General features: G+C 28.1%; 1 protein-coding gene and 1 pseudogene across 1 annotated transcript; both read right to left on the bottom strand.

The window, feature by feature from the left end:
• Nucleotides 1-1786: 1786 nt before the first annotated feature.
• Nucleotides 1787-3342, bottom strand: LOC149062461 (uncharacterized). Its single transcript, XM_089215337.1, has 4 exons — nucleotides 3274-3342; nucleotides 2830-3049; nucleotides 2598-2757; nucleotides 1787-1856 (listed from the first exon to the last, which is right to left on the bottom strand). The coding sequence occupies exons 1-4, from the start codon at nucleotides 3340-3342 to the stop codon at nucleotides 1787-1789; spliced, it is 519 nt and encodes a 172-aa protein (XP_089071463.1).
• A 955-nt stretch (nucleotides 3343-4297) lies between these two features.
• Nucleotides 4298-11608, bottom strand: LOC107167888 (uncharacterized; annotated as a pseudogene).
• Nucleotides 11609-26277: the final 14669 nt, after the last annotated feature.

Genomic DNA, 26277 nt, shown 5'->3' with positions numbered 1-26277 from the left:
TTTTATTTGTCACACGATTCTCACTTACCTATCCATTTCTATATTGCTATTATCGTTTTAAAATGTTTGTAATTTTACAGTCGTCGTGTCACTCGTGTGTAATTCGTATTTAATGCTGTTGTCCGTAGTGTTTATATACTATGGGCCCCCCCCCCCCACATTAAATCCTGGATCCGCCACTGGTGTGCATTATTTGATACCTACAAAAGTCATAGGTATGTAATAACAATAATGTTTTTAATTAGGGTAAGATGTAAAATATACCAGTATAGCTTATAGTATGAGGATTGCCAAAAATAACAGATTTATTCAAAGGATTGACATTTAATGACCTACCTCGGCTACCTCTGCAGCAACACTGATTCGGACAATGGAAAACTCGTATATTATACAGCAATGTGCCGATAGGGATGGCCGGGAAGGGGAGTATATAGGAAATAATAGTTAAATTGTAATATTATTGAAAAACTTAAACTAATTACTAATTACTAATCAATCCTTTTTTTCTATATGCGTCATATAATATGCGTATTTTTTTTATGTAGACATTTGAACATTCAAACTCAAATTTTAATGAAATAATAGTTATATTTTAGTTATTTTGATGTACATTTTTAATTCTAAAAAATTATTCATAAGGACTTAAAACTTTTCACCGTTACATACAATGGATATAGGTATATGATACATCTATATTCTATATACACAATTAAAAACTTTATTTTTTATGACGAAATTATTCATACGTCTGTTATACGTTTGTGAATTGTAATGATTTATCTATACAGTAATACGTTAATAACAGCTATTGTAGGTATCTAATTAAATACATATATTGATATATATGCATATTTTGTTATCATATATTCAAATCAGGCATTTTACTAAATGCATATGCAAATTGTCAAAGAATTTAATTTTTATGTAATTTTACTGTTTATTTAGATATTTAACTAGATGTATTCTCAATTAATCAAATGCCCAAGTACTAGGTGCTAAACTAAATGCCTATTTCAAGTCAAGCAAATAATATAACTAAAACGTTTTTTTACCAAATTAAAAATTATATTATATTTTCTATTATTTATTTCTTATGTTTAAAGTAATTAACGAAAATAACACAATTATTATAACAAATTAAATTATATATAAGTTTTTGTTAATATTCCTAGTTAGTTTTTTTTTTTAAGAAATTATAGATTATAAATTAAGTAAACCCTGAGTTCCTTTACAAGTGATCTCTTGTGAGCTAGGTAGGGTTTTTGCTTTTTTGGTATACTATTTTACGGTTTTCAGATTTTTAGATTGCCTATTAGGTATCGATATTATTACGGTATTCTGGTATTTACTTGTATGGTGATATAAGAGCCGACCTTATAAGCAGAAGCTAGAGCGGCCCTTGCCATAGCCATGCCTAAATCGTGGCTCAAATATTTTTATTTGTTCGTAACTATTCGAGTCTTGGCATTTTTATGTTTCTACAGCTATTTAACCATACACGTATGCGGTATGCTATTAGAATTTAAAGTGCAAATTACGAATTAAACTTGACTAATATTTAATAAACCAGACGACGAGTAAACGAACTACATAATCATAATTATTATTCATAGGCATAGATAATATTATACTCTATAATACGATTTTCAATACTAATGTATATTTTATAAAAGTTGCATATCTATATTTCATATTAACATACATAATTTAAGGACATTCTAACATAATCAATAAGGTTATACCTTACCTAGTAAGTAATCTTAAATAATTTTACGTCTTGATAAGCTTAAATTTCAATATCAGAAATTTGTAATTCAGTTTCCACAAGGAATGCGTATGAATTTTTTTTAGATGGCCTAAAATATAAATGAACATATTATATTATCATCAACAGATTATCTTTTTAAATTATTATTATATGAGGATGATTCTGTAATAAAAAAAAAAAAAATATAAATTGTTTGTCTTTTTATTTATCAGAGTAATAATTGCCCATTTTAATTTTAATTTTTTTTTTTTTTTTGTGAAATGTATTGTAGATTTAGTTTGTATGTACAGTAAAATTGCGAAACAACCTAAAAAGGTAATTATGATTGAAATGTATTAGAAATCACAAGTGACTTCTTATCTTAAAATATTCACTACACAACGACCATCAAATAAGGAAAAATTCTACGAACAAATTTTAAATATTTAATAATTATTGACTTATTTATATTTAATTAGCCGACCCGTCACGACTTCGCTTGTGATTGATTGTTGATTTTACCTTCGGGTCATGATATGTAAAATTTTTTATTTAAATATTATTGTTTAATCTGATCGGCAAGTAAATATAAAAAACGGTTAATGAAAACGGATTGAAATTTTTTTAGCGGTATAAATGATAAATATATTTTTAGTAAAAATAAATACAGATAAAAAAGAAATTCTGTGTAATTTATGGTTGATAAAGAATTTTATATGACTTCTGAGTATATGGCGTTTTTTGTTTTATCTCCTGTTGAAATTAAAATCATAAGATGATTCGGGTCCCCAGTAATCGAGAAAATTATCCATGTGAAAAGCACTCTGTACGAAGATCTACGTCAACGTACTTGAATGTTTGAGCTTGAGCTTTGTTTACCGTAATCGCAAAAGAAACTTTAACCAGGAATTGAAGCCGTTTGAAAGAAAACGGCAGTTCAGAGAGAATCATGGAAATTCTTGGAATAAATGCAATTTCTCCTTTTGCTGGCCCTGTAAGAATTACGGCTTCTATAATATTATTTCGAAACGATTTTATTTGTAATCTTGTACCGTTACATAAGTTCGGTGATTAAAGATTACTTAATAATGTAATTGGAGCGCCAATTTTTAATTTTAGCTTATGAGGAGGAAATCTCGAAGGAGAAAGAGAATTCTTGTGGATAATGAATAGCATCATCTGTTGATGTAACTGTATCAATAGATATTCACGTGAGTTTCCATCGAATTTTAGAAGGATGATATCATTGATTTCTCCTGCTGTTACATTTCTCGGAGAGATAATAGCTCTTTCACATAACCTCTGATAAGATTTATTGGACAGATTAAAAATGTCAAGATAAACTGTATAAATCAACTCTTCCACGTTATTGACCACCCGTCCAATCGTGTGATTGACAGAATATAACCATTTTCATTTTCTAAAGTTCCATTTCCAATTTTCAACAACTGTGATGAAAAATATCGTCCCCTCCGCATAAATAAACTCTCATGCTTGTTCGCAAATAACATTTTTCAAATTTCAACACTGTTCCATATAGAGGAAGATTTTAAGCAAGCATTAACGACATCAGCTGGAGTACCTTTAGGGATCATTGGTAAGGTTTACCGTGCCGCACAGTGTATGTACAAAATTGGTTCAGTAGTTTTCCGGTTATCAAGGTCGTAAAAAAACCCTTACAATTTTATAATAATTTTAGTATAGATGTAAATCCGCGGGTCGCCGTGCCGCACAATATAATATGTATACAATATAGGTATAATTGTTTTTAATTTTTTATGAACTTTATACTTTTTTTTTTACTAAAAAAAGTGGTACTAAAATCTTCAGCATAGCGTCGGGTATAGTAGTAAAAAATTTCAGCCAAATCGGTTAAGTAGTTTTCTCAGTATTCAATTGTTTTTAAAATATCTTTGAAAGTAATATTTGTATTCCAAAAATTATAAAACTGTATTCGTAAAATAAATTAATCGCTTATTCAAAAATAATCAACAGGATAACTGTTAATTATACTATATAACATATTCGTCACAACATTTAAAAAACATTTTTAAGTGTTTGTTTAGTAGATAAATTTAAAATATTAATAGTTATAATCTACCAACAGATTTATTATATTATAATTTATATTATATTTATTATACCTATGTATATGATTTATTATGATTTTGAAGAATAGGTAGGTCTAATGGTCTAATGAGATACAAATTTATTATGTACTTAATAGCAGCACATTAATCAACAAGCAAAATGAAAGACTGTCATGAACAAGACAGTTTATGTAGGTACTGTAGTGTAGTCACTTATAATAATAATAATTTTTATACTCTAATAAAAACACTAGTAATTAAATGATAGTTTAATAATTGATTATAAATTATAAAGAGTTACCTATACCTTAGTATGACTGGATAGCGTTATCCAACAAATTATAAAATGTATACCTAAATATTTTAAAAATAATAAATGTGACGGCCACCCATCCGTGTCTTTTATTCTGACGAAATATAAACATGGTAGGTAGATAAAGAGAGGTTAGGTTGCACGGGTTTACGCGACGTCGTCATGACTATTCGCTGATCTTCCGTACAACTGAGCCAGGCTTATCGTGCTCTTTGGGTCGTTGCGCGGGCTCCGTAGCATTGAGCTCACCTCCTCGAAACACTCGCTGGTGAAGTCGAGCATGCTCCGGAGTTCCGACCTTTTGAGCAGCAAGTCGCTGCTGTCCAACTGCCGTTCGGCGCGCGAATCGGTGGTCCGCGCCGGTCTCGCGCCAGCACCACCGCGGCCGCAGTCGTCGTCGCCGCCCCGACCACGACGTCCGGACGACGACGACGTGACGCGATAGTCGTCCATCGCGGCCGAGCGTCTCGCCGGCGGTTCGTCGAACGTGTCGCGGCTCATCGTGTTGTTGCTGCCGGTGCGGCCGTCGACGGGGGAATTCAGCGCGGCCAGTTTGAGCGTCAGTTCGGAAATCCGTTGACGATGATGGTCCAACGGTGACTTCTCGACAACGGTCCGACTACGTTCTTCGGCCGGCGATTTGACGCTCTCGTGGCCTGCGCTCTGCCGTATCGTGCACAATTTCGGCCGCGGACACTCGCGTTGCTTTTTCCTCGCACCGCCGCAACCACCGCCGCCGTCATGAGCCAATGGCTGATGCTTTTGTTGTTGTTCTTCGTCTTCGATCGCTTCTGAAACCGTTGTCACATTATTGTAATTGCGATGTGTATTGTCACTTATTTTGCTACACATTATATTATACGATATATGCCCACGTCTCCTCGTCATATTTTTGGCCCTGATACTAAACTAAATCCATGGGCCTCTTTTAAATAACAATTAATTTTGAAATATTTTTCTAATAGATAATGAAGTAATCATTTGCATCAACGTCAGGCCCCTCGAAAGTCCGGGCCCCAGACCACGGGCTCTTCTGACCCCCCCCCCTTGTGTGGATCCGGGATATAACTATTAATGACAAACAACAAATAAGACGTCAGCATCTTTAACTTATTTTTTATTCATATATTATACTGGTAAATTTGTTTTGCTTAATCTTTTATAACATGAATTATGATGAATTATGGACGCACCTAATTGATGAAATGATAGGTAGATATCTATTTATTCTGTTATATATTATACAATACAATAGTCAAAGATGATTAAGCAGTTTGAACCAATCAACTAATATCTAATATAGTAATTATCAAGAATGTTAGACGTAGCTGAGTAAAAAATAACAATATTAACAAAAATCGTGCGAGGTGATAAACAACATACGTATTTTATGTGTTTATTTAAGTAACGTGAAAGAGTTCATAATTTTAGAAATAAACTATGAAAGTTTTCAGCCAGAAGTAGGTCAATTATGTAATTTTGATTTTGTTGAGGTGTTTATACAAATTATATTTTTATTTTTATTAATTTATTTTGTACTCAATGTGTATTTATTTTTATTTTTGTACCTACCTACATAGTATACTGAAATAAAAAAATGTAATGTTTAAGTGCGTATAAAACGCACGATAGTTATATTATACAGCCATACAGGTGTCCCGCGTGTATTTACTCATTGCGATCTCGCAAAGGAATGGAGATATCAAAATATTATGGTTTTGTATTAAGACTCACAGGGATAAGAGCTACAATTATTTCATTTTTTAAATTAAATTAAATTTTTTTAGTAAAAAATTTAAAAAGTATGTTTTTTAATTTAATTATTTACAAAAATTGTTCCTTATATTATCTTGATTAATAGAACGTTTTACCCGTATTGTCTTCGTCTTACAAGTGTGTAACTACATAGAAAATTTTACGTTCAGCAGACCACGTTATAATTAAATGTGATGTATTAAGATGTACAAAACATTTATAACTTTAAAATACTAATAGCTCGCTTCAAAATTAAAATATAGTAAAAATCTCATGTGGTCGTCTAAATAATACTTTTACTTTTAAATTTTATAAGAGGTCAATTCATTCAAATTTTTAAACTAAGGGAACTACACGCGATCTGCTGAGCGCAAAGTTTGCATTACGCACTTTTAAGACGGAGACAGCATAATATGCGGGGGCTATCACGTCCTCTTAATTGTAAATTAATCACTCAGCTCTCGGTTAATAAATCCGTAGTGTGGTACTTTGATGATACGAGCCCCGGAGCCTACCTTTTACAATCACATAACTATACTATCACGCCCCAAAAAGGATGTAGTTAAAATATTGGAGTCATAATCAATAAAAAAAATGTTCATACGCTTATATAATTAATTGTTGCTTAATTTGTTACAAACATTATTTTAGGTACAAAAAGTGTATTTAAAAGAAATATTTTATTTTTTTGCGAGACTTATAATAATATACTGGCTATGCCACTGCAACACAGTATCACACTTAACGTATATCGTAAATGTATATAGCTGATGATAACTAGGCATTACAAGACTCACAAGGGCTATATAGGGCTTGGTAGCTAGGCCCTAAAAACGAAATTCACGAGTCATTTTTTCAGAATAAATACTGGGCACTTGGCAATCATGATTTTTAGGTTTTCAAAATACAAAACTCGTTATTATTGTTATGACGAAAATATAAAATTATTCTTAATACAATACTCAATAAACAATATTAGCTATTAGAATAATTGTTCTACTTTTATAAAAATGTCGACCGGTGGATTTCGAATCTCTGAATGCTGCAGTTACAAACTTGAAGTCGAGCAGAACCATTTTTATATTATTAGATTAATATTAGAGTGAATTGAAATAGCTATATTAATAAGCTTAAATGCAAGAATAAAATCTATGTAATCTAGGTAACTACCTATTTGTCCTATTTGATTTATGTTTATATTTAAAACAAAAAGTGAGTTATGAGCATATTAATGCTTGTATTAAAGCGGCCACACACACACGTGTTCGACGCCTTCTGAAGGCTTATACAAATGCATGCATTTATATAGTTTTTAAAGTAAGTATGAATAATAAATATTTCTTGATATAATTATACTATATAGATTTTGCTATACTTTTATCGCCGGCTTCCGTAACAACGTTTGTTTTGATTGGAATTACGTCGTTGATAATCGACTGATCTACGCCAATCATGAAATCGCCGGGATAAAGTTTGTCGTAAGCATTAAATGCTTCTTTGTCGAGTTCTATTTGTGTCTTAAATTGAGCATCAACTTTGCGGTCGGAACACATTTCTGCGCCAAGTATTATATCTCCTGTTAATAAGCTAGCATCATTCCATTCGAATACTTCGGTCACATTTCGGTTTTGTTGTTCTATGTACATAACATTACAAAGATCTGGAGTATGTTGCTCGTTTTCTTTTAAACTATCTGGCCTAACAATAATTATCATTATATATTCATCTGGGGTTAAAAAATTTATTTGCTACGGTGCCCGCCATTTCACAATACGACAAAATTTACTAGGTTACCTACCTACTACTACTACCTTTCTACCTTTCTACTAAAAATTAATTATAATAATTTTCTTATAATATATGGATATTTAGGAATTTTTCATGGTGAAGGGGGCACATAATTTTCCATAAGCGTGGATTATAATTATAATTATTAATTAATCACGTAAACAAATTTAACATTATGTTCTGCCTGAAACACCCCTCACATCCTTAAAATCTAAATACGCCACCTATAATAACGAAGCTAATTTTTAAAGTTCAGCTTAAATAAAGAAATATATCATACGTACTATATATTATAAAAATGATTTGCATAAACGATATTTCCAATATAAAAGCATTTTTAAAGATAATTTCATGTACTTAGATTGTAGGTATTATTTTATAGTCGATAAAAGAGCGTTATATACTGACATAATGTTTGTGTTTTTAAAACAATTTTGCGGTCAAATCATAATATTATATTATAAAAACGAGATATTTTGTGAGAATGAAATAGGCAACATTTATTTTTAGATATCTAATTCTAATTGGAGATTTTTTCAAGTCTCAGTTCAAAAAATGGTGGTTACTGGTTAGCGTTTAGACGAGTTCGTAAAAATTGCAATGTGTTTGGGCGACTTTTTTTATATTCTGTAATACGTTTGTGCAATATTTTATTAATCAATTCTCCCTCTCATCTTGACAAAATTGGTAGGTACTGTTTGTGAACCCCACTGGTATGATTAAGAATAGATGGTTTTTTTATTTGTATGTAATTAAAAATCACGATTCGAGTTAAAATGTTATTAATATTGTAAAATTGTTTATAAATGTATTATTTTTTATATTTAATTTTGTTTATCAATTTTTTCACCTGGACATTTTAATATTGCATTTTATGTACTCTAATAGTTAAATCTTACCTGATGTATATTTGCACCAACTTACTTAATTTTATCTTTTATATAGCATATAATAATCGCTCAAACACAGTGTAATCTACTCGCCCAAAAGCATGACGTTCTTATAATAATGTAGGTTTATCAAGTAGGCTTAGATACATATAGGGTACATGTAAAATATTATATTGTATTATAATAATGTATTAATATATTAATATAATAATATATATCAGTGGCGTGATGAAAACAACTATTTTTTGAGACAACTGCAGCCTAAGGGAAAGTACGGGTGGGTGGGTGGGTGGGTTACTAGGTGTGCAACTGGCCAACTGAGCACTAATTTGATCTACATTTTAAATAACATATAGATGTATACAATTTTTTATTAAGTGAAAAACCTGATGGTTGTAGGGTGGTTGTCAAATTGTATAGTTTGCCTCTGCAGGTCTGAAAAATGTTCTGCACGCCACTGATATATATATTGTATTTAATAATATACCTATTATTATATTATAATTCAGGTCATTATTAAACGAAATAGCAAAATTACTTTTTCGTAGATACTCTACTGCCAGAAACTAATGACTTGTCTTCGCTTTCTTCACTGTTGATAATAAATTAAAACTGCATAATATTAATGATCATAATCGCACCTATATATATATAATATATAATACGGCTTACTCTTTAGCAGTTGCATTTTTTTGGTCTTCTGGAAATTGCACTTTGTCTGTGCTCGTTTTGTACAATTTGGATTGAATACCCGCTAGTGATCTTTCCCAATCAATGTTCGTGGCGTGTGGACCATTTTTAGGGACTATTATTTGTGATGATTGAGTCCAATTATACATTGGTTCGTCCGAAAAAGCGTAATAACACTGGACTCCAACGTTCGGTATAATTTGATATGAAGCATATTGGCATTTGTCGTTGGACATCGCTGTGCTAATTGTCGGATAAGTAAACTTCAAATCTTTTTCGTTATCTCCGATACATGTCGCAGTGCTTTCTTTCTTTAAGAATTTCCTCGCCATTTCGATTACCTATAGACATTTCATATTTTGAATATAAAGTATACGCCTTACGATTCATTTACGCATATTTTACTCCATTTTCCAAGGGATCAATTGTTTTGGGAGGAGGGTCTTTAAATGGACATATTGGTTCTGTATATTGCAATGCCAGCGTCATAAGTTTTATATATTCATTTCGTACAATTTTATTATTATTTTGTTCCAACGCTTTCAACCAGCTTGCTAATACACTAGCATCTATAATAATATAATTTTAAAATCGAGTTTGTAGAAACATTTTGCGTACTATCAATTATTTGTAAAAGTTATTACGGTTACGGAGTATAGTAATAACGACTTAGTATAAGGTATAACGGATATCAAATTTTGATATTGAAATATGATTAGCCTCCTACCCTACCATTGAATAATCACGATTCACGGGTACATTGTACATCACTGCATTATAGGAATTGTGTTGAAATTATTTAACATTAAAAACCTATATATATATATATATATATATATACAAATAAACTGAGTTTAAACCTAAACAATTAAGTTTATTAATTAGGTATTATAGGTATTACTTATTACTTGTGATTAGCCGATTAGCATAGGCGCCCGCAGAAATTTTTCTAGGGAGGGATTTGTTAGGATTTCAGGATAAATATTATAATTTTACTAGGTGTTTTAAAATAATAACCTTTTTTATTATACTCGTATTCAATATATTATATTTTATAATATCACAACTTATTTTATACTTTAAATTTGTTGTATAGTATATAGTAATTTATCCTAAAACATTCAATTAAAAAAAATATTTTGAAAAAGCCAGGGGGGGCAAATGCCCAAGCTTGTCGGGCGCCTATGCCGATTAGGTACTTTAAATATGATATTTGTATAAAAATATATGTATAAATTTTGAGGCATACAAAATGATCAAAAGAAAATATTAATGTACCTGCCCAACTTCATAAACACGTTCTAATAACCAACTCATTAAACATTTTTTTATTTAAGTTATAGTGTTAGGTATACCTACTAATAAATTAAAATATGAGTATTTATTTTAAGATGATAAGCTTATCGTCACATTTAAGACAATAATTTCTTGAAAATATGACTAATATAATTATAGACCATAGTAGGTACCTACATTTATAACTACGTTAGTAAATACTTTTACAGTGCTGAACTAATAACCGATATATTACTACGTTTATATTATGACGTTAAAACGGCTTAAAATTAAATCGGTTTTAAATTCTTAAACTATACATATAATGTGAGATTTTTAACTTTTAGAATGGTTTACATTTTTTAAGGTATCATATCTACGCCTTTAATGATATCAAATTATATTACATTATTATATTATTCTTAATTATAATAAAAACATATAAAACGTTAATTTAGGAGAACGCCGTACCCGCATGTGCTGTCTCTTACACAATTATGTTTAACATAGCAACGTTTTAGTTCACCAGTTTAAATAACGTGTTGATAATTGATATTACTTTATTATATCAAATTTTTAGGTGAGAATATTGTCTGTGTTCTCTCGGTTGGTTTTTTACGGTATTTTTATTTTTAAGCGAATTATGAGTAGGTATGTATAATATATATATTTGAAAATGTTCACAATTCTATTAACAATAAAAATATCGTGAAAAAATCGATTGAGGAGATACTAATAATTTAATTTCCTAAAAGTTTGATAATAGAAAAAATCACTCTAATATTAAAATTAACAGTCCACAGCTCACTATTGGTACTGGTGAACGAAAATGTTATTATTTCGTACCTCATCGTAGGTACATGTGTAAGACTGAGACAATACTTACGGGTGCAACGTCCTCTTAAGCATTATGATAATATAATTTACCTCCGATATCATTACGTTTTAAAATTAATTGCTTAACTATATCGCAAAAAAAATTGAATGTAATGTCTTCATTATCCATTGAATTTGGGGGTATTGCAAATGTTTGATCTTTGGTTTCACCCTCGGCAGTCATATTTAATTTGTAACTTCCCAAATCCAAAAACAATCTAGTAGGTATTTTAAATTAATATCAAAAACTCAACATAACACAATTCATTTAGTACAAACATTTCATATAAAAAAGTTATTTAATGTTTTTATCAAAATATTTTGTTGCTAAGAGCGAAGTGCAAAAATAAATGACTAAAGCCACGTTTTACCTAACCCTCAACTTACATTACTATTTACTAATTATAAATTATGATATTATTATTATCATTACGCATATTAAAGTAATTTATTTTGGTATTAGTGATATATTAATACAGTAGGTACAATAGATTAATTTTTCCCGAAAAAATTGTATTTAAAAATGCCATTAGGGTGTTTAAATTTAGTAATAAATCTTTATAAGTAGGTACCTATGTATACTTTTAAAGTTTCAAGTACTATTACGAGCTATGTTTTTAAATTACAAGATTATGATAACTAAAATTGTTATTATTCGATCAAATATCTTATTTAGTTTCAAATTCAAATTTCAAACACATGAAAAATTCAATTTGTTTTCCAGTTCAATTTTTTTTTAGAGGCGCTCATATAGGTAGGTACCTATATTATATATACATGGAATTTAAAATTGATGATGGAAATTGAAAATTCCTCTATTGTTTATTTATTGTTGCCATTTGTTACAGATTAAAATAGTATTAGTAGAAATTAGTATTTTATATATTATACAGGATGTAACAGCGATGGACCCGACTAAAAAAAAAATTATTATACTAATTCAACAAATGAGAAAAATTGTTAATATTATATGATAAGTAAATAATTTAAGAAATAAACTCTTATCAGCAATAATACTCAAAAACATATTTTTAAAAAAGTTATTACGTTCCAAATTAATTTAACCAAAAAAATATTGAATTTAAAAAAAATTCTAAAAAATAAACTACTTGACTTGATAAATCTTTTTACCATCAAAATTGTTCTTATAATCAGATTCATAAATAGGCTATTATTTTGAATTTATCCTAAAATTTTTTTAATTAAATTTAAATTTTTTTATTTTCAGTATTAAAAAACAAAAATAACAAAAATTAATGTACATGTAGTGCTAGGGTCACTTAATGAACAAAAAAAAATATAAATAAATAAAAACTATTAATTTGATCAAAAGTTATTCCAAAAGTCTGTTGTATCTGTTACATCTTAAATACATATATTATAATAGGTACATATACTATCTATATAAAAATGAATTTCTGTCTGTGTTTAACTGCTGAACCGATATGACGAAATTTGGTACAGAGATATATTAGACCTATGGACAAAAGATAGGCTGAATTAAAAAGTGATAGGCTTACCCCGGTAGGTACTCAATTAGACATTTTGAGATTTTATAGTTTTATACGATGGAAATTTTTGTTTATATAGATGGTTACTATTAGTTTCAATAATAATAATAATAATAATAATAATAATAATAGTAATAGTAATTAGTGCGAAAGAAATTATTGTCCCTCAATTTTTATTATTTGTTTCCATGACACGTGCTCTATGGTATTAAAAGTTTTTATTGATATTTTGTGTTTTTTTTTTTTTGTTATATAATAACGCCATTTCTATACAGTTATCCACTTATGCCTCCCAAAAGATCGATCGCTATAGTTTAAATAAGAAATAAGTAATTTGTTATTAGTTACCAATTTCAGAAATTGTTTCACCTTTACAAAGCTAAAAATGCGAGAAAATATTTAGATTCAATATTTTTTTTTTAGTCCTGTTTTTTATTTACGTAATAAACTGAATTTTAGAATTTAATTTCACAAATATTTTTATGATTTAGGAGACAATTATAAATTCATCAGATTTAATGATAATTATAAATAGTAAATGTTTATTTAAAATGTTGGTTATCTAATTGAAAATATATTTAAAAATTTTAATTTCAATCCAATATTTTATCAATCCAATGGAACAAGTCGAATTTACGAATTATCTAATAGGTTATTTTAGTACAGGTTTATTTGAATAGTTTCAATTTCAATTAGAAAAAGATAACAAATGTTTTTGTTTAAAAAAATGTCAATTCTACTCATTGTATTGTTCTAATTTGGAAGTTAAGTATCTATAGATCTATAGTTTTATATCTAGGATTTTATTATGAAATTGTATTAATAATTTAATATTTTATAAATATTTACTGTTATATATAATTTGATTCACGTTTAGCTCCGTTAGTTTAAAAATAGAAAAAAGAATATAAAATTTAAAGTTAGGAATATTATTTAGACAACCTCGTGGGCTTCGTACTATATTTTAATAATGAAGCGAGTTATAATTATTATAAAATCGTAAATATTTTGCATATATTCAAATACTTATAACTCGCTTCAAAATTAAAAAATAATAAAAAGCTTATTTGGTCATCTAAATAATATTCTTACATTTAAATTTAATAAGAGGTCAATTCACTCTAATTTTTAAACTAACGGAGCTAAAAGTCATCTGCTGAGCCGCTGAGCGTAAAGTTTGGTATGTTACACACTTTTAAAGACGAAGACAACAGATGCAAGTATCAGGTCTTCTTAAATCGAAATATGTTACAGGTATTAGGTACTAGGTAGTGATGTTGAGTTGTTTATTATACCTATTATCTAGGTACTGAAATAAAGTTCCCGCTTATCGCTTATTATGAGTAGATTACCTACCTACTGCTACTTGCTAGTTATTTCATCCCAAAGTTTCCTAATTATGTCTCTATTGTGGTAATGTTTTGATTTTTTATTCCACAAGGCATTGCAGTCATAAACTAAACTAATTAATTTTTCTGAACCAATCATTCTGATTTAAAAATTATTAGTTTAAAAAGATATTTAATAGTCAATACAGTCTAATTTGATCAAATTTAAAATATTGAATATAATTAAAAACACAGGTCCAACCACTGCTATACCAGGTTTACGCAATTGCACAAAATGAACAAGGTACTGTAAATAACTTGCAAGAAAAAACATACAAAAATAATATTACAGTCCAAAACAATTCTATATAAATTATAAATAAATTATAAGTGGTAAAATATGGCCATTTTCGACAATATGATGAAAATAGTTCATGGCTTCATGCGTTTTGCATGCCGCGCCGGGCGGATGCGGCCGGAAAAAACAAAATATTTTGATTTTACCCGACGTCGGACGCATTCATCCGAATTATTTGGACCTAACTATTGAGTATCTTTTTAAACTAATAATTTTTAAATCAGATTGATTGATTCAGAAATCTGCAATCAAGCAATCTGGCTTTACATTTCTTTCGTCGGAGAAGGCATATGAATTTGTCCAAAAACATTCCAAATAGTGTTACATGTTTCATACATTATTCCACTGATCGTGTTATGTGTCATACGAAATGAAAATGCTAATGATCTATGAGGAGTTCCGCAGATAAAAACCTAAACCATAATTTAAAATGTGTAAGTTGGTTATCTAAACCTAATCATACAAAAATCACAATCATATTACACAGGGTATAAAATATGAAGAACTGACAGATTAAATGATTTTTTTTTCTAATCAATAATTACAATTTTATATATATATATTTATAGTCACTTGTGTTACACACGTATAATAAAAAATTATATTTTGTTTTTAATACTAAAAATAAAAAAAATTTTAATTTGATTAAAATTTTTCTAGAAAAATTCAAAATGGCCATTTTGCGAATCTAATTATAAGAACAATATGATGGTAGAGACATTTATCTAAGTCAAGTAGTTTTTTTTTAAAAATTTTTTATAATATCAATATTTTTTGAGTTAATTAATTTAGAACGTAATAACTTTTTTCAAAATATTATTTTTGGGAATTTGCTGACATGAGTATATTTCATAAGTTACTTTTTCCTAATTATATAATTTTCTCAATTTTCGTTCTACATTGAAGTAGCATAATTTTTTTTTTCGTGTCTTCCTGTTAAACCTGTTGTACTTATAGATTACAATAAGAGTGTGACAGAAAGTCATGACAAATAAAATAACTTTTATTCTAATACATTTAAAAAAAAAATCTGTATAATTTAAATATGCTTACAAATTTACACATATAGTACAACGTTTTAGATTCTGAATGTATTGATTTTACCATGATGTATGTTTTTTCTTTTGTGTCTGTCATCACGTTTTGGGGCAGTAAAAGTACTTCGATTTTCGACTTCAGTAACTCGTTCGATCAGAAAGTGAATCTAGTTTGTACTTTAGGGGGTCAAAAGTAAAAATTCTTAATATTTTTCTAAACAATTGGGATAAACAAACTAAAAATTAAAGGAAAAACGGGAAATTTTACGCACTATCAGTTTTCGACAAAATCGATTTTGGTTTTTGATGTAACTTTAAAACAAATGACCATAGAGACATGTAATTATCCTAGACAGATAAACCGTTTCCGCTCAGAATCTTTTTTCGTATACAATGATATAATATCATTGGATTCCAATTTAATTTCATCCATTTGTAACCCACTTGTAACCTACTGTACAGCAGAGGTCGCTCAGAGATCCACTTTCCCGCTTTTTTATCGTTAATATTTTATATTTCAAAAATAAATTCTTTTTGAGTTTAAAAATAACACACTCATAAAATTAGGAAATTATAGATATAAACCAACGGTGCAGTGGCTATGGAAATTGACGACATTGTTGAATTTAAGTTTGCACCGATCAACTTTGTAGACGTGGAGTGGTCCTTTTTGATAGAATGGGAACTAATTAATCATTTTTTCATATTTAATAACTATGTATTTTGTAATAAAATAAGGTTAAATACACATTTAATAGAGTGTATAATCTTTTTTGAATTAATATTAACTCTTTTTTTTTGCATGAAAAAATAGGTATATTTAATAATGTTTATGACATATAATTCCATATTTTGACTTTTTTAAATGCATATTTTAATGACATTTTGGTCATTTACATCCGAGCTCTTATGATTATAATTAACTTAATTTAATGTTGTAATAAATTTTAGTAGGGAAAACTTCATCGTTTATGCTCTCGATCAACAAAAACAATTCAATTACTCCCAATGAAGTGCTGATTGAACTATTCAATTAAAAAGTAGGCCAGAATTTCGGTGATGGATGTTTTTCCATCATTTCTTCGGTCCTTGGACAGGATAGTATAATTTTACTGTATTTGATTTGAATGCAATGATTGCATTCGATAAAAATGATTCTGAGCGGACGAGGGAATCTTTTTTATATAATTTTATTCGTTTCTATGGTGATAAACAAAGCTTTATAAGAACTGCTTAAGAATGATTTATATAAGTAGGTAATTATAATTTATATAATTATAATTATAATTTATAATTAGGAAATATTATCATAAAATAAAAATAAATATAAAATAAAATAAAAAGCTCAAAAGTCATACAAATGTTTTGAAATTTTGACCATGTCTTGGTAAGGATTATATAAGTAAAACTTCCGAAAATGGTTCAATACATCAACAATATCTTTATTCAGAACAACCATTAATAAAGATCAAATTGCTAACATGATTGTCTACGTTCGTTAGCGAATATGGCACTCGAAGAAGAAGATATTCTATTCTATACATACTATATGTACATATTAAATGATATCTTACTTCCATAAGTTATGTAAGCCTTTGTATTTGTTTTGTCATTTTACCTAATTATATTTGTATATAGGTTTGATTGTTAGGCAAATGGGTAGTTTTAAAAGGTAGGTTTCTATATTGGTTTTTTTTTTAAGCCCTCCCCAAAACAATTTTGAATGTACGCTACTGTTCACAGTACTCTGGCTTCGAATAAATTCCATTTCCTAACCATTATCACTCTGCTAAAAATAGACGATATTATCGCATTCGTATTTTAGATAAATTATAATATGTTTTTATAACGATGCGTAAATAATTATTAAATCAACAAAAATAAAGTATAATTTCAGAATGGATCTAATATTACATTAGTATATTGTCATTATTGTAAAGAAGGTATTCACTATAGGTACTAGGTACTATACACAATTATAGGTAGTTTTTTCATATTTGGATACCTATTATATGTTTATGTATCTACCTATATTTCGCATCTTACCTACATCATATAGTAAAACACCAATCAATAAATTGATTCAAAACTGTATATATAGGCGTTATGGAACCAATATAAATTATTAATATAAATGATTTATGATGATTTATTGTTTCACACGTCAAGTAATCATGTAGATCATTGAAGTATATGATAATGGGATCACGACGTTGAGCCGACAACCAATAGGCCGACAGGATTCAGGCCGACGGCGTTCGCCGACAGGGTATCTAAATAGTATGTAGTAATGTTTAAAAAAAAAAAAATGTTTTACTTAATTATAATTTATTTTCGTCTAAACAATATTTGATGTAATATAAACAATTAAAAAAAAAGCAATTTATAAGATTGATACTAGCTGTACTGTTTTGTCTGTATATAGTTGGTCAAACACATTTTACGTCTGCCGACTCGTACGACAACGTTGTTTACCCATGATAATAATATTATTATTCCGCTATTTTATTACACATGTCATACACTAAAAAATAAAACGAAGACACAGGAAAAATATTATGTAAAGTTTCGTTTTACACTACGCATTTGTATCTACATACTACATATAATTATATACACTTTAGATGTTATATTATTGGTATTTAAAATATTACTTACGCGAAATGCAAATAACAGAGCTGGCTAACAGGCCCTGAGGTGTTTTTTACTTTTGGAAAGTGTTCAAGAGTAAACATTAAACGTATTGTATATATTGTGCAGTAAATTTAAAATATAGGTACTATATAGATGAAGAATATTAAAATTATCAATATTTAATGTAACCATTAGGTACCTATAAAAACTCAATATCAAACACGATCAAAAACATGCACGTTTCACCACAGTCGCAATTTAGTTAGATAGATATATTGAACTTACTTTTAACTGTAAGGGTAAGATTTAACGTTAAATTTAAAAAAAGGCGGGTAAGTCGTGGATGTTGCTCTGCTGTACAGTAGGTTACTAGTGGGTTACTGTAATGGATGGAATTAAATTTGAATCCAATGATATTATATCATTGTATACGAAAAACGATTCTGAGCGAAGACAGTTTATCTGTCTAGGATATATTATACATTATTAAAAATTTTCAACTCTTAGATTTAAAAAGAAAACTTTTTATGAATTTCTAGTTTAAAATAATTTGCGAATTTTCGTAATTTTCGTGATTTTTACATAATATGTTGTCAAAATTCAAACTTTGAATGCTTATAAAAAAAAATTAAGAATACGCATTTCTTTTATTTTTCAATTGCTATTGTAAAAATATGATAGAAGCCTTGTATTAAATTTTCAAATCTTAAATATAAAAGGAAAATTTTTTATGAATTTCTAGCATAAAATAATTTACGAATTTTCGTGATTTTTACGTAATATGTTGTAAAAATTCAAACATTGAATGCTTATAAAAAAAAAAATTGTGACTATGTATTTCTTTTATTTTTCAACTTCTATAGTAAAAATATGTTAGGAGACTTGTATTAAATTTTCAAATCTTAGAATTAAAAAGAAAAACTTTTATGAATTTCTATCTAAGATAATTTGAACATTGCCGTAATTTTTACGTATTTAGTCAAAATTTGAACTTTAAATGCTTATAAAAAAAAATTATGCCTACGAATTTTTAATATTTTTTAATTTCTATTGTTAAAATGTGTTAGAAGCCTTGTATTAAATTTTCAAGCTTTTCTACCGAACAAATAAATTTTTATCGATATTTATAGAAAAAAAAACTAATAAAGTTGAAAAATTAAAATGTCAGTAAACAGCTCAAAACAAATCTAAATATTTTGAAAATTTTATCAAATATATAACACGCCTATATAAACATTGAGTCAAAATTTCAAGTATCTGTGGTAATTTGTTTTAGAGTTACACCAAAATAAGGAAATCGCTAAAAGTGAAAATCCAATGTTGTAAAAATTTAAATTTCAAATGCTCATAAAAATTTAATTTGAATTTCAGGTGGAATTTTTATTTGTGATAAAGATTGAAAAACTTGTAAGGAATCTTGTATTAAATTTTTAAATCTTAGATTTAAAAAGAAAATTTTTTATGAATTTCTAGCTTAAAATAATTTGTGAATTTTCGTGATTTTTACGTATTTTGTCAAAATTCAAACTTTGAATGCTTATAAAAAAAAATTGTGACTATGAATTTATTTTATTTTTCAACTGCTATTGTAACAATATGTTAAGAGCCTTGTATTAAATTTTCAAGCTTTTCTGCTTTACAAATAAATTTTTATCGATATTAATTTAAAAAAAACTAATAATGATCGAAAATTTGAAATGCCTATGAATAGTTCAACTTAAGTCGAAATTTTTTGAAAATTGCATGGTGGATAGAATATACTTATATAAACATTCAGTGAAAATTTCGTGTATCTTTGGTTATTTGTTTTAAAGTTACATCAAAAACCAAAATCGATTTTTTCAAAAAATGAGTGTGCGTAAAATTTTCCGTTTTTCCCTAAATTTTTAGTTTGTTTTTCTCGATTATTTAGAAAAGTATTAAGAATTTTTCGTTTTTGACCCCCCAAAGTACCGACTAGATTCACTTTCTGATCGAACGAGGAACTGAAGTCAAAAATCGAAGCATTTTTACTGCCCCAAAACGTGATGACAGACACAAAAAAAAAAAAAAAAAAAAAAAAACACATATCATATTAAAATCAATACATTCATCGCTCCGCTCAGAATTTAAAAATCACATTTATTGTTCATATTATCAAAAAATCGTAAAAAAATCGTAAAAAAATTGTGAAAAAATTGTGATAAAAAATTAAATTTATAGCTATATACTATAAGCTATCCCATTTAGTAAATCTATGAATCTATGAGAGTCCTATTACATTTATCACCATATTCAACCGCTTCTTATGAGCAGCATATTTTGGACGTTGCAGAAGCTTTAGTTCACCCGATAGTATTAGTTCAATTTGACCTATAACACCAGATTTAATTATGAATTATAAATGAAATATATACACTGTTAAATAAATCATGTATTACTACACTAGTATACTAACCTATTGTATTCTTTTGTTCTTTTTTCATTTCTGAAACAATATGTAAACACTAAACAGTCAATATGATCCGCTCCAATTAAAGTCTTACAACGTTTGTGCCACGATTCTACCTATTGTTTTGAGTTTGAGATATATCCAATTTGTTATTATGACTTACTGACCAAAATTTTGGTGGAAATAAGGGTGGAGACCGGGATATTGTTCCATTTTTAAATGTTCGAAGAATTTTCCCATTTACATAAGTCTGATCAAACCAACTATACATCTCGATTGGCATATACAGGGTGATTCTTTTAAGAGGGTACACTATTTTTTATTTTTATCATTTTTAAGTTTTTTACTTTTTTGAATGATAACATAGTTTGAATTTCATATTCCAAAGCAGAATATTTTTCTAAGTATTTTGATTCATAAAAATCGAATTTAGGGCTAGTAGTTTTTGAGTTATAATTAAGTATTTAAAGTTTAGATTGGCAGAGTGGAGTGGTATAGGGTTACTCCGCAAAATGTTTGTCCACTACTCCGCTTGTCTACACTTTAAATACATATAACTTATAAACTACTCGTCATTCAAAAAAGTAAAAACTTAAAAAATGATAAGGATAAAAAATATTTAAAAATATAATTTTTTAATAAAAACGTTGGTTTTTTTAACAACTTGAAACCTTTAAAAAAAAAATTAAATACTTTTTGAGATAATTAGTGTACCCACTTAAAAGAATCACCCTGTATACTGTTTTATTTCATTAAATGCTATTAATATGCCAATGCAGGAATATAGTGTAATTTTAAACTAAAATGTTTATACCATACTCAGTATAGCCAATCCACACGATTGAATTTTTCTCCAAACATTCTGTGCCAAATGAAAAAAGCGCCCTTTTTGGACACATTCTGGAAACATATTGTGTATATTTTATTAATTGCGGATTTTTCGAAATCAGTAATAATACATGCTGGATTAAGTTCATAACCATACTTATTGCCTATTTCAATCAGATCTTGAAATAAATGTTCATAACATTTTTGATTTTTACTTGACGTTAAAATAAAAACGAGTGGAAGAATTCTCGAGTTTATTCCTCCACTGATGCGTGAATAGGGTACATTTGTAAAAATATGTTTGGGACTGTCTTGAAAATCCCGTCCATAATCCAAAATTTAGCTATTACAGGTTTTTCAATTTCAAATTTAGTTGAAAAATCAATATTTTATCATTTTCTATTTTAGACTCACTTAATAGAAATTATTCTCCGGCAAAAGTATTTTGTAGGCTTTCAGAAATCTTATTATCTTCTAAAGTTGTTGGTTTGGCTGGTAAACATTTTCTTCTTCTACGTTTAATAATTTTCCGTACAGCTTCATGACCAGGTTAATTAAAAACAGGAATATTTAAAGGTATATTACAATTTTATTTTTCCTTCGTTACTTGTTAACAGAAAGAAAAAGATAATTGTGTTGCCTATATTTATGCATTGCAGGCATGCACCGGTGCATCTCACGTAGATCAAAAATAATTATCACACTGCTTTTTTACTGATATAGATTATTTTATTTAGTTGTTTTATTTGATTGTTTTGCTATATTTTGAGATGCGTTTAGTTTAGCTGTATATGCGTAGTCGAAATACCGATTTGCGATGCCTTTATATAAATAACGTTAAACAAAGCTGTTCTATAGCTATTATAATATGTATTATATGTTGTATTAGGTATATTAAATAGTGCGAATAAAATTCTAAACCGTTTTTATTTAATATAATATAGTAGTATAGTACCTAATCTCGGTACCCTTAAACGAAGTGAAATCAGGCACTAACGACTACGATTAATATTGATGATTTTTCTTTTTTTGTTGTAATGTTGTATTAAACATAGTAAAATAATTTTAATTAACATTCATTTCCTCATAACTATTCGTGATACTACAGCTGATATTTATAATAATATACCAAATTCCTCCGACCTATCTATTTTGTACAGTTTTCATAGGTACCCGATGACTATATTCATAAATCATACATAATATTATTGGTAAAATAAGCAACAGTTGTATTATTTTGTATGTTCTGTACATATATTTATGATTTTGTGTAATTAGGTACCTAAATATTTAAGTTTAAAATTTTGAAAACGTCAGCAATAAATCTAACAATATTAAGTAATTGTTTTTTTAGTATCAACCTCTGAATCTATATAAACATGTGTATTAGGTATTTTGTAATTATAATTATCAACTGTTGTAGATTATGTCATAATAATATATTTTTATTACTATTAAACGCTTGGCAGCTTGGCTAAAAAACAAAATACAAAAAATTTAGAATTTACTTGTTAGTTTTTGTGTATTTATATCGCCTTATTTTTACATACATGAAAATTAGTAAGAAAATTTATTATATTATATTATTAAATATATTATAGGATTATAGATACTAAAGGATACCTATACCTAAGAGTTGATAATCATATTATTAATGATGATTTATATTTTATAAAATTAATAATACATTTATAACAATTATAACAAGTGTAAACTAATAAGAGTTGTATTATAAATTACTATACCAATTGTTTTAAATGTTTACATACATATACAAATATAATGTTGCCATGTTGGTATGATTGTTCTGTACAAACATTTGTAGCTTGTTGTATACATGATTTAGGAACAAACATTTTTATTTAATTAGTTTTACCTAGGTACTTATAAAAAGTAACGATTTATAACACTGTTATCCAAGAACTGAAAAGGCCTTTAGCCGGTATCATACAGTCTCAAATAATTCACGAACTAGGTACTACAAAGTAGTTCATGAAATAATTAATGTAGGTGCTATTTTTCTTTGTTTTACTATCTTTGAGTGGCTATGATATCTGCTACATAACAGAAACCTTTGTGATACAAAAGATATCTCTTCTTTCGGGCTGTCACACCTAATGTTAGAATTATTAAGTTCCAATGTTATGTTGTTAGCTTGAATATTAAATTGAATTAACTTAATAATTATTATCAATCTTAAAGCCTGATATAATGTTTATAATTTTATGATCTCTCGTAGGTTTTGTACGATATTTTAATTTTTAACCGAGTTATGAGTTATAAAAAAATATTTTTTTTTTTTGTAAAATATTTATTTATACGATTTGTGAATGTGGAGTGTTTTTTTTTAAGTATAAGTGATATGGAAGTTATTGTGCTGAAAAACTTCTTGGAAGAATCAATCCAATAATATTAATATTTAAAATGTTAATAATTTGCTTAAAAATTAGTTGTAAAAACTTAATGAGAGAACACAGATAATGTTGTTATCAATAAGTTTGATAATAGGTCAATTCACTCTAATATTGTACCTAAAAACACAAACAATTGTTAGAGCTGTCGACACAAATTTGATAATATGCAGTCTATTTCTAAATGGTTGCATCAAATACGGGTGTGATATCCGTTTAAAATCAATTACCAACTACGAGTTATTACTTATTATTAATTTTACATTCTGTTGGTCGGTGTATTATTTAACTTTTGCTAGTAAATATTAAATATACACGTTGGCCACGTATGTCGTATGCTGCATAATTTTGATACTACATAGATATTAGATATTATTGACTATTGATAGTTGGATTATCATTTCCGGTATTTTATTATATATTTATGTATGTTAATTTTGGCCTTCAGATAATTACACATGTAAAATTAAATACAAAAGTCCGTTACTTATTTTAGCAAACCTATATTATAAACATTATATATGGAATAATTATTACATTTCACCGACATCGTAGGCGTATCTAGCGATAATAATAATGGGTTCTATATATTTTTTTTAAATTCGCGTGCATGTATAATATTCGATCAAGCCACTCGATCACTTCGCCTTTTTAAATAAATATGCTTTTGATACTTACTCCTTGATTGTAATAAGTACTTCTATCTATATTTATGCATAATTACTAATAAGTCAAGAATCAACATACCTTTGTAATGTGTACCAAAATAAATGGTTTGAACATAAAAATGAATATAATAATGTGTAAAGATGGTATCTAAGTATCTTTATGTATACATTTATTATTTATTTTATATTTGTGTACCACAATGTAATTACAATCACATGTATATCTAGTTTCTTTAAATTAAATTAAATTAAAGATTACATTGTTATTTACCAATGTAAACTATAATATAAAAGATATGTATTATAATCTAATCGATTGGTATACTAAAAATTTACTGAGGTGATTGTTGCACTAAATACTACTTATCAATAATATAAATTTCAACAATTAAAATTATATATAACTAAACCTAATCTATTTCATACTCTATTTAAACAAATTCATTAACTGTGTTAGTATATCAACACGTAACTAGTGGCTAATATCTAGATCGATAGTGTACCTATTGTACACTGGCTACTGGGTCAACATTTTGGTGTGCCTTCTCTACACAAATAAAAATATTTGTGAAACAATTACAAATAAATTAAACCAGAACCAAAAGGTTGTTTTTAATTCTATTTTTTTTTTTTTTTTTTATAATATCAAAATGCTCAGTGGTAAATAATTGAAGGTAGAGAGCATGGGAATTAGTTTACATAATTTCTAATTTTAAATACCAAATGGGTACGTAAATTATCAAACAATAACGATCTATTACAATATTTAATTCAAGTGTTAAACCAAAATATTGAAATACATTTAATGAAACTGCCAACATTATACCAATACTTATATTATCATGATACGATAATTATAAAAATATTCACGATTGAAAAATCAATTAGGTAGTTACTAGTTAGAGAGCTATTGAGCGAATAACATTTTTTTTTTATTAACAGGTATATTTTACTTAGTATGACATTTTTTTATATTTTCAGAAATTAAGTCCGTACATATCTACGTATAGTACCATTTGAACAATGTTTGGCGAATTCGATAGACCACGTGGATAAAAAAATGAAAATAATAACCGCCAAACGCGAACATTAGCAATATTATACAATGTAGGTGGGTATACAGCCAGGTAACCTAGCACAAAACATAATATTTGTATGGTATGCAGACAGAGGAGGGTGGAGCGCGCGCACTACACGGCCACACGGGACAATATTGGCCATACGGTTGTCGGTTACAGGCCCGTAGAGGTATAAGTATCGGAAATCGACGGAGAATCTACTCCGGTCAATAACACGCGGTGGGCACAATAAACAGCAGCAGACGTCCCCTATTCGCCTTCCGACAAAACGATCGTTATTATTTTCATACGTTTCATGCGATCTTGAAATCTACGAACGGGCGAAATGGCAAATATATACATCACAGCGGTATATCGTATTATGGGTATTATTGTTGTGCGTGTAGTTGTGTTTGTATAGTACACACCGTGTACCTACGCGCGACGACGTGTTCTTGCGCTCTTGCGGCACACGAGCGCTACCTATTGCCCCGCCGTCAACTAACACCGCCACACCGCCACACCGGACGAAGAAAAAGTGGAATTATTTATTTTTCGATTGTTCTCTCGCTGTACGCTGCCGCCGCGC

The sequence above is a fragment of the Diuraphis noxia genome, unplaced genomic scaffold (assembly GCF_037042655.1).
Source record: "Diuraphis noxia isolate RWA-SAM2 unplaced genomic scaffold, SU_Dnox_SAM2 contig0001, whole genome shotgun sequence".
Taxonomy (NCBI): domain Eukaryota; kingdom Metazoa; phylum Arthropoda; class Insecta; order Hemiptera; family Aphididae; genus Diuraphis; species Diuraphis noxia.
Note: the sequence above shows the minus strand (reverse complement) of the source record. Positions and strands in the feature narration are given on the sequence as shown.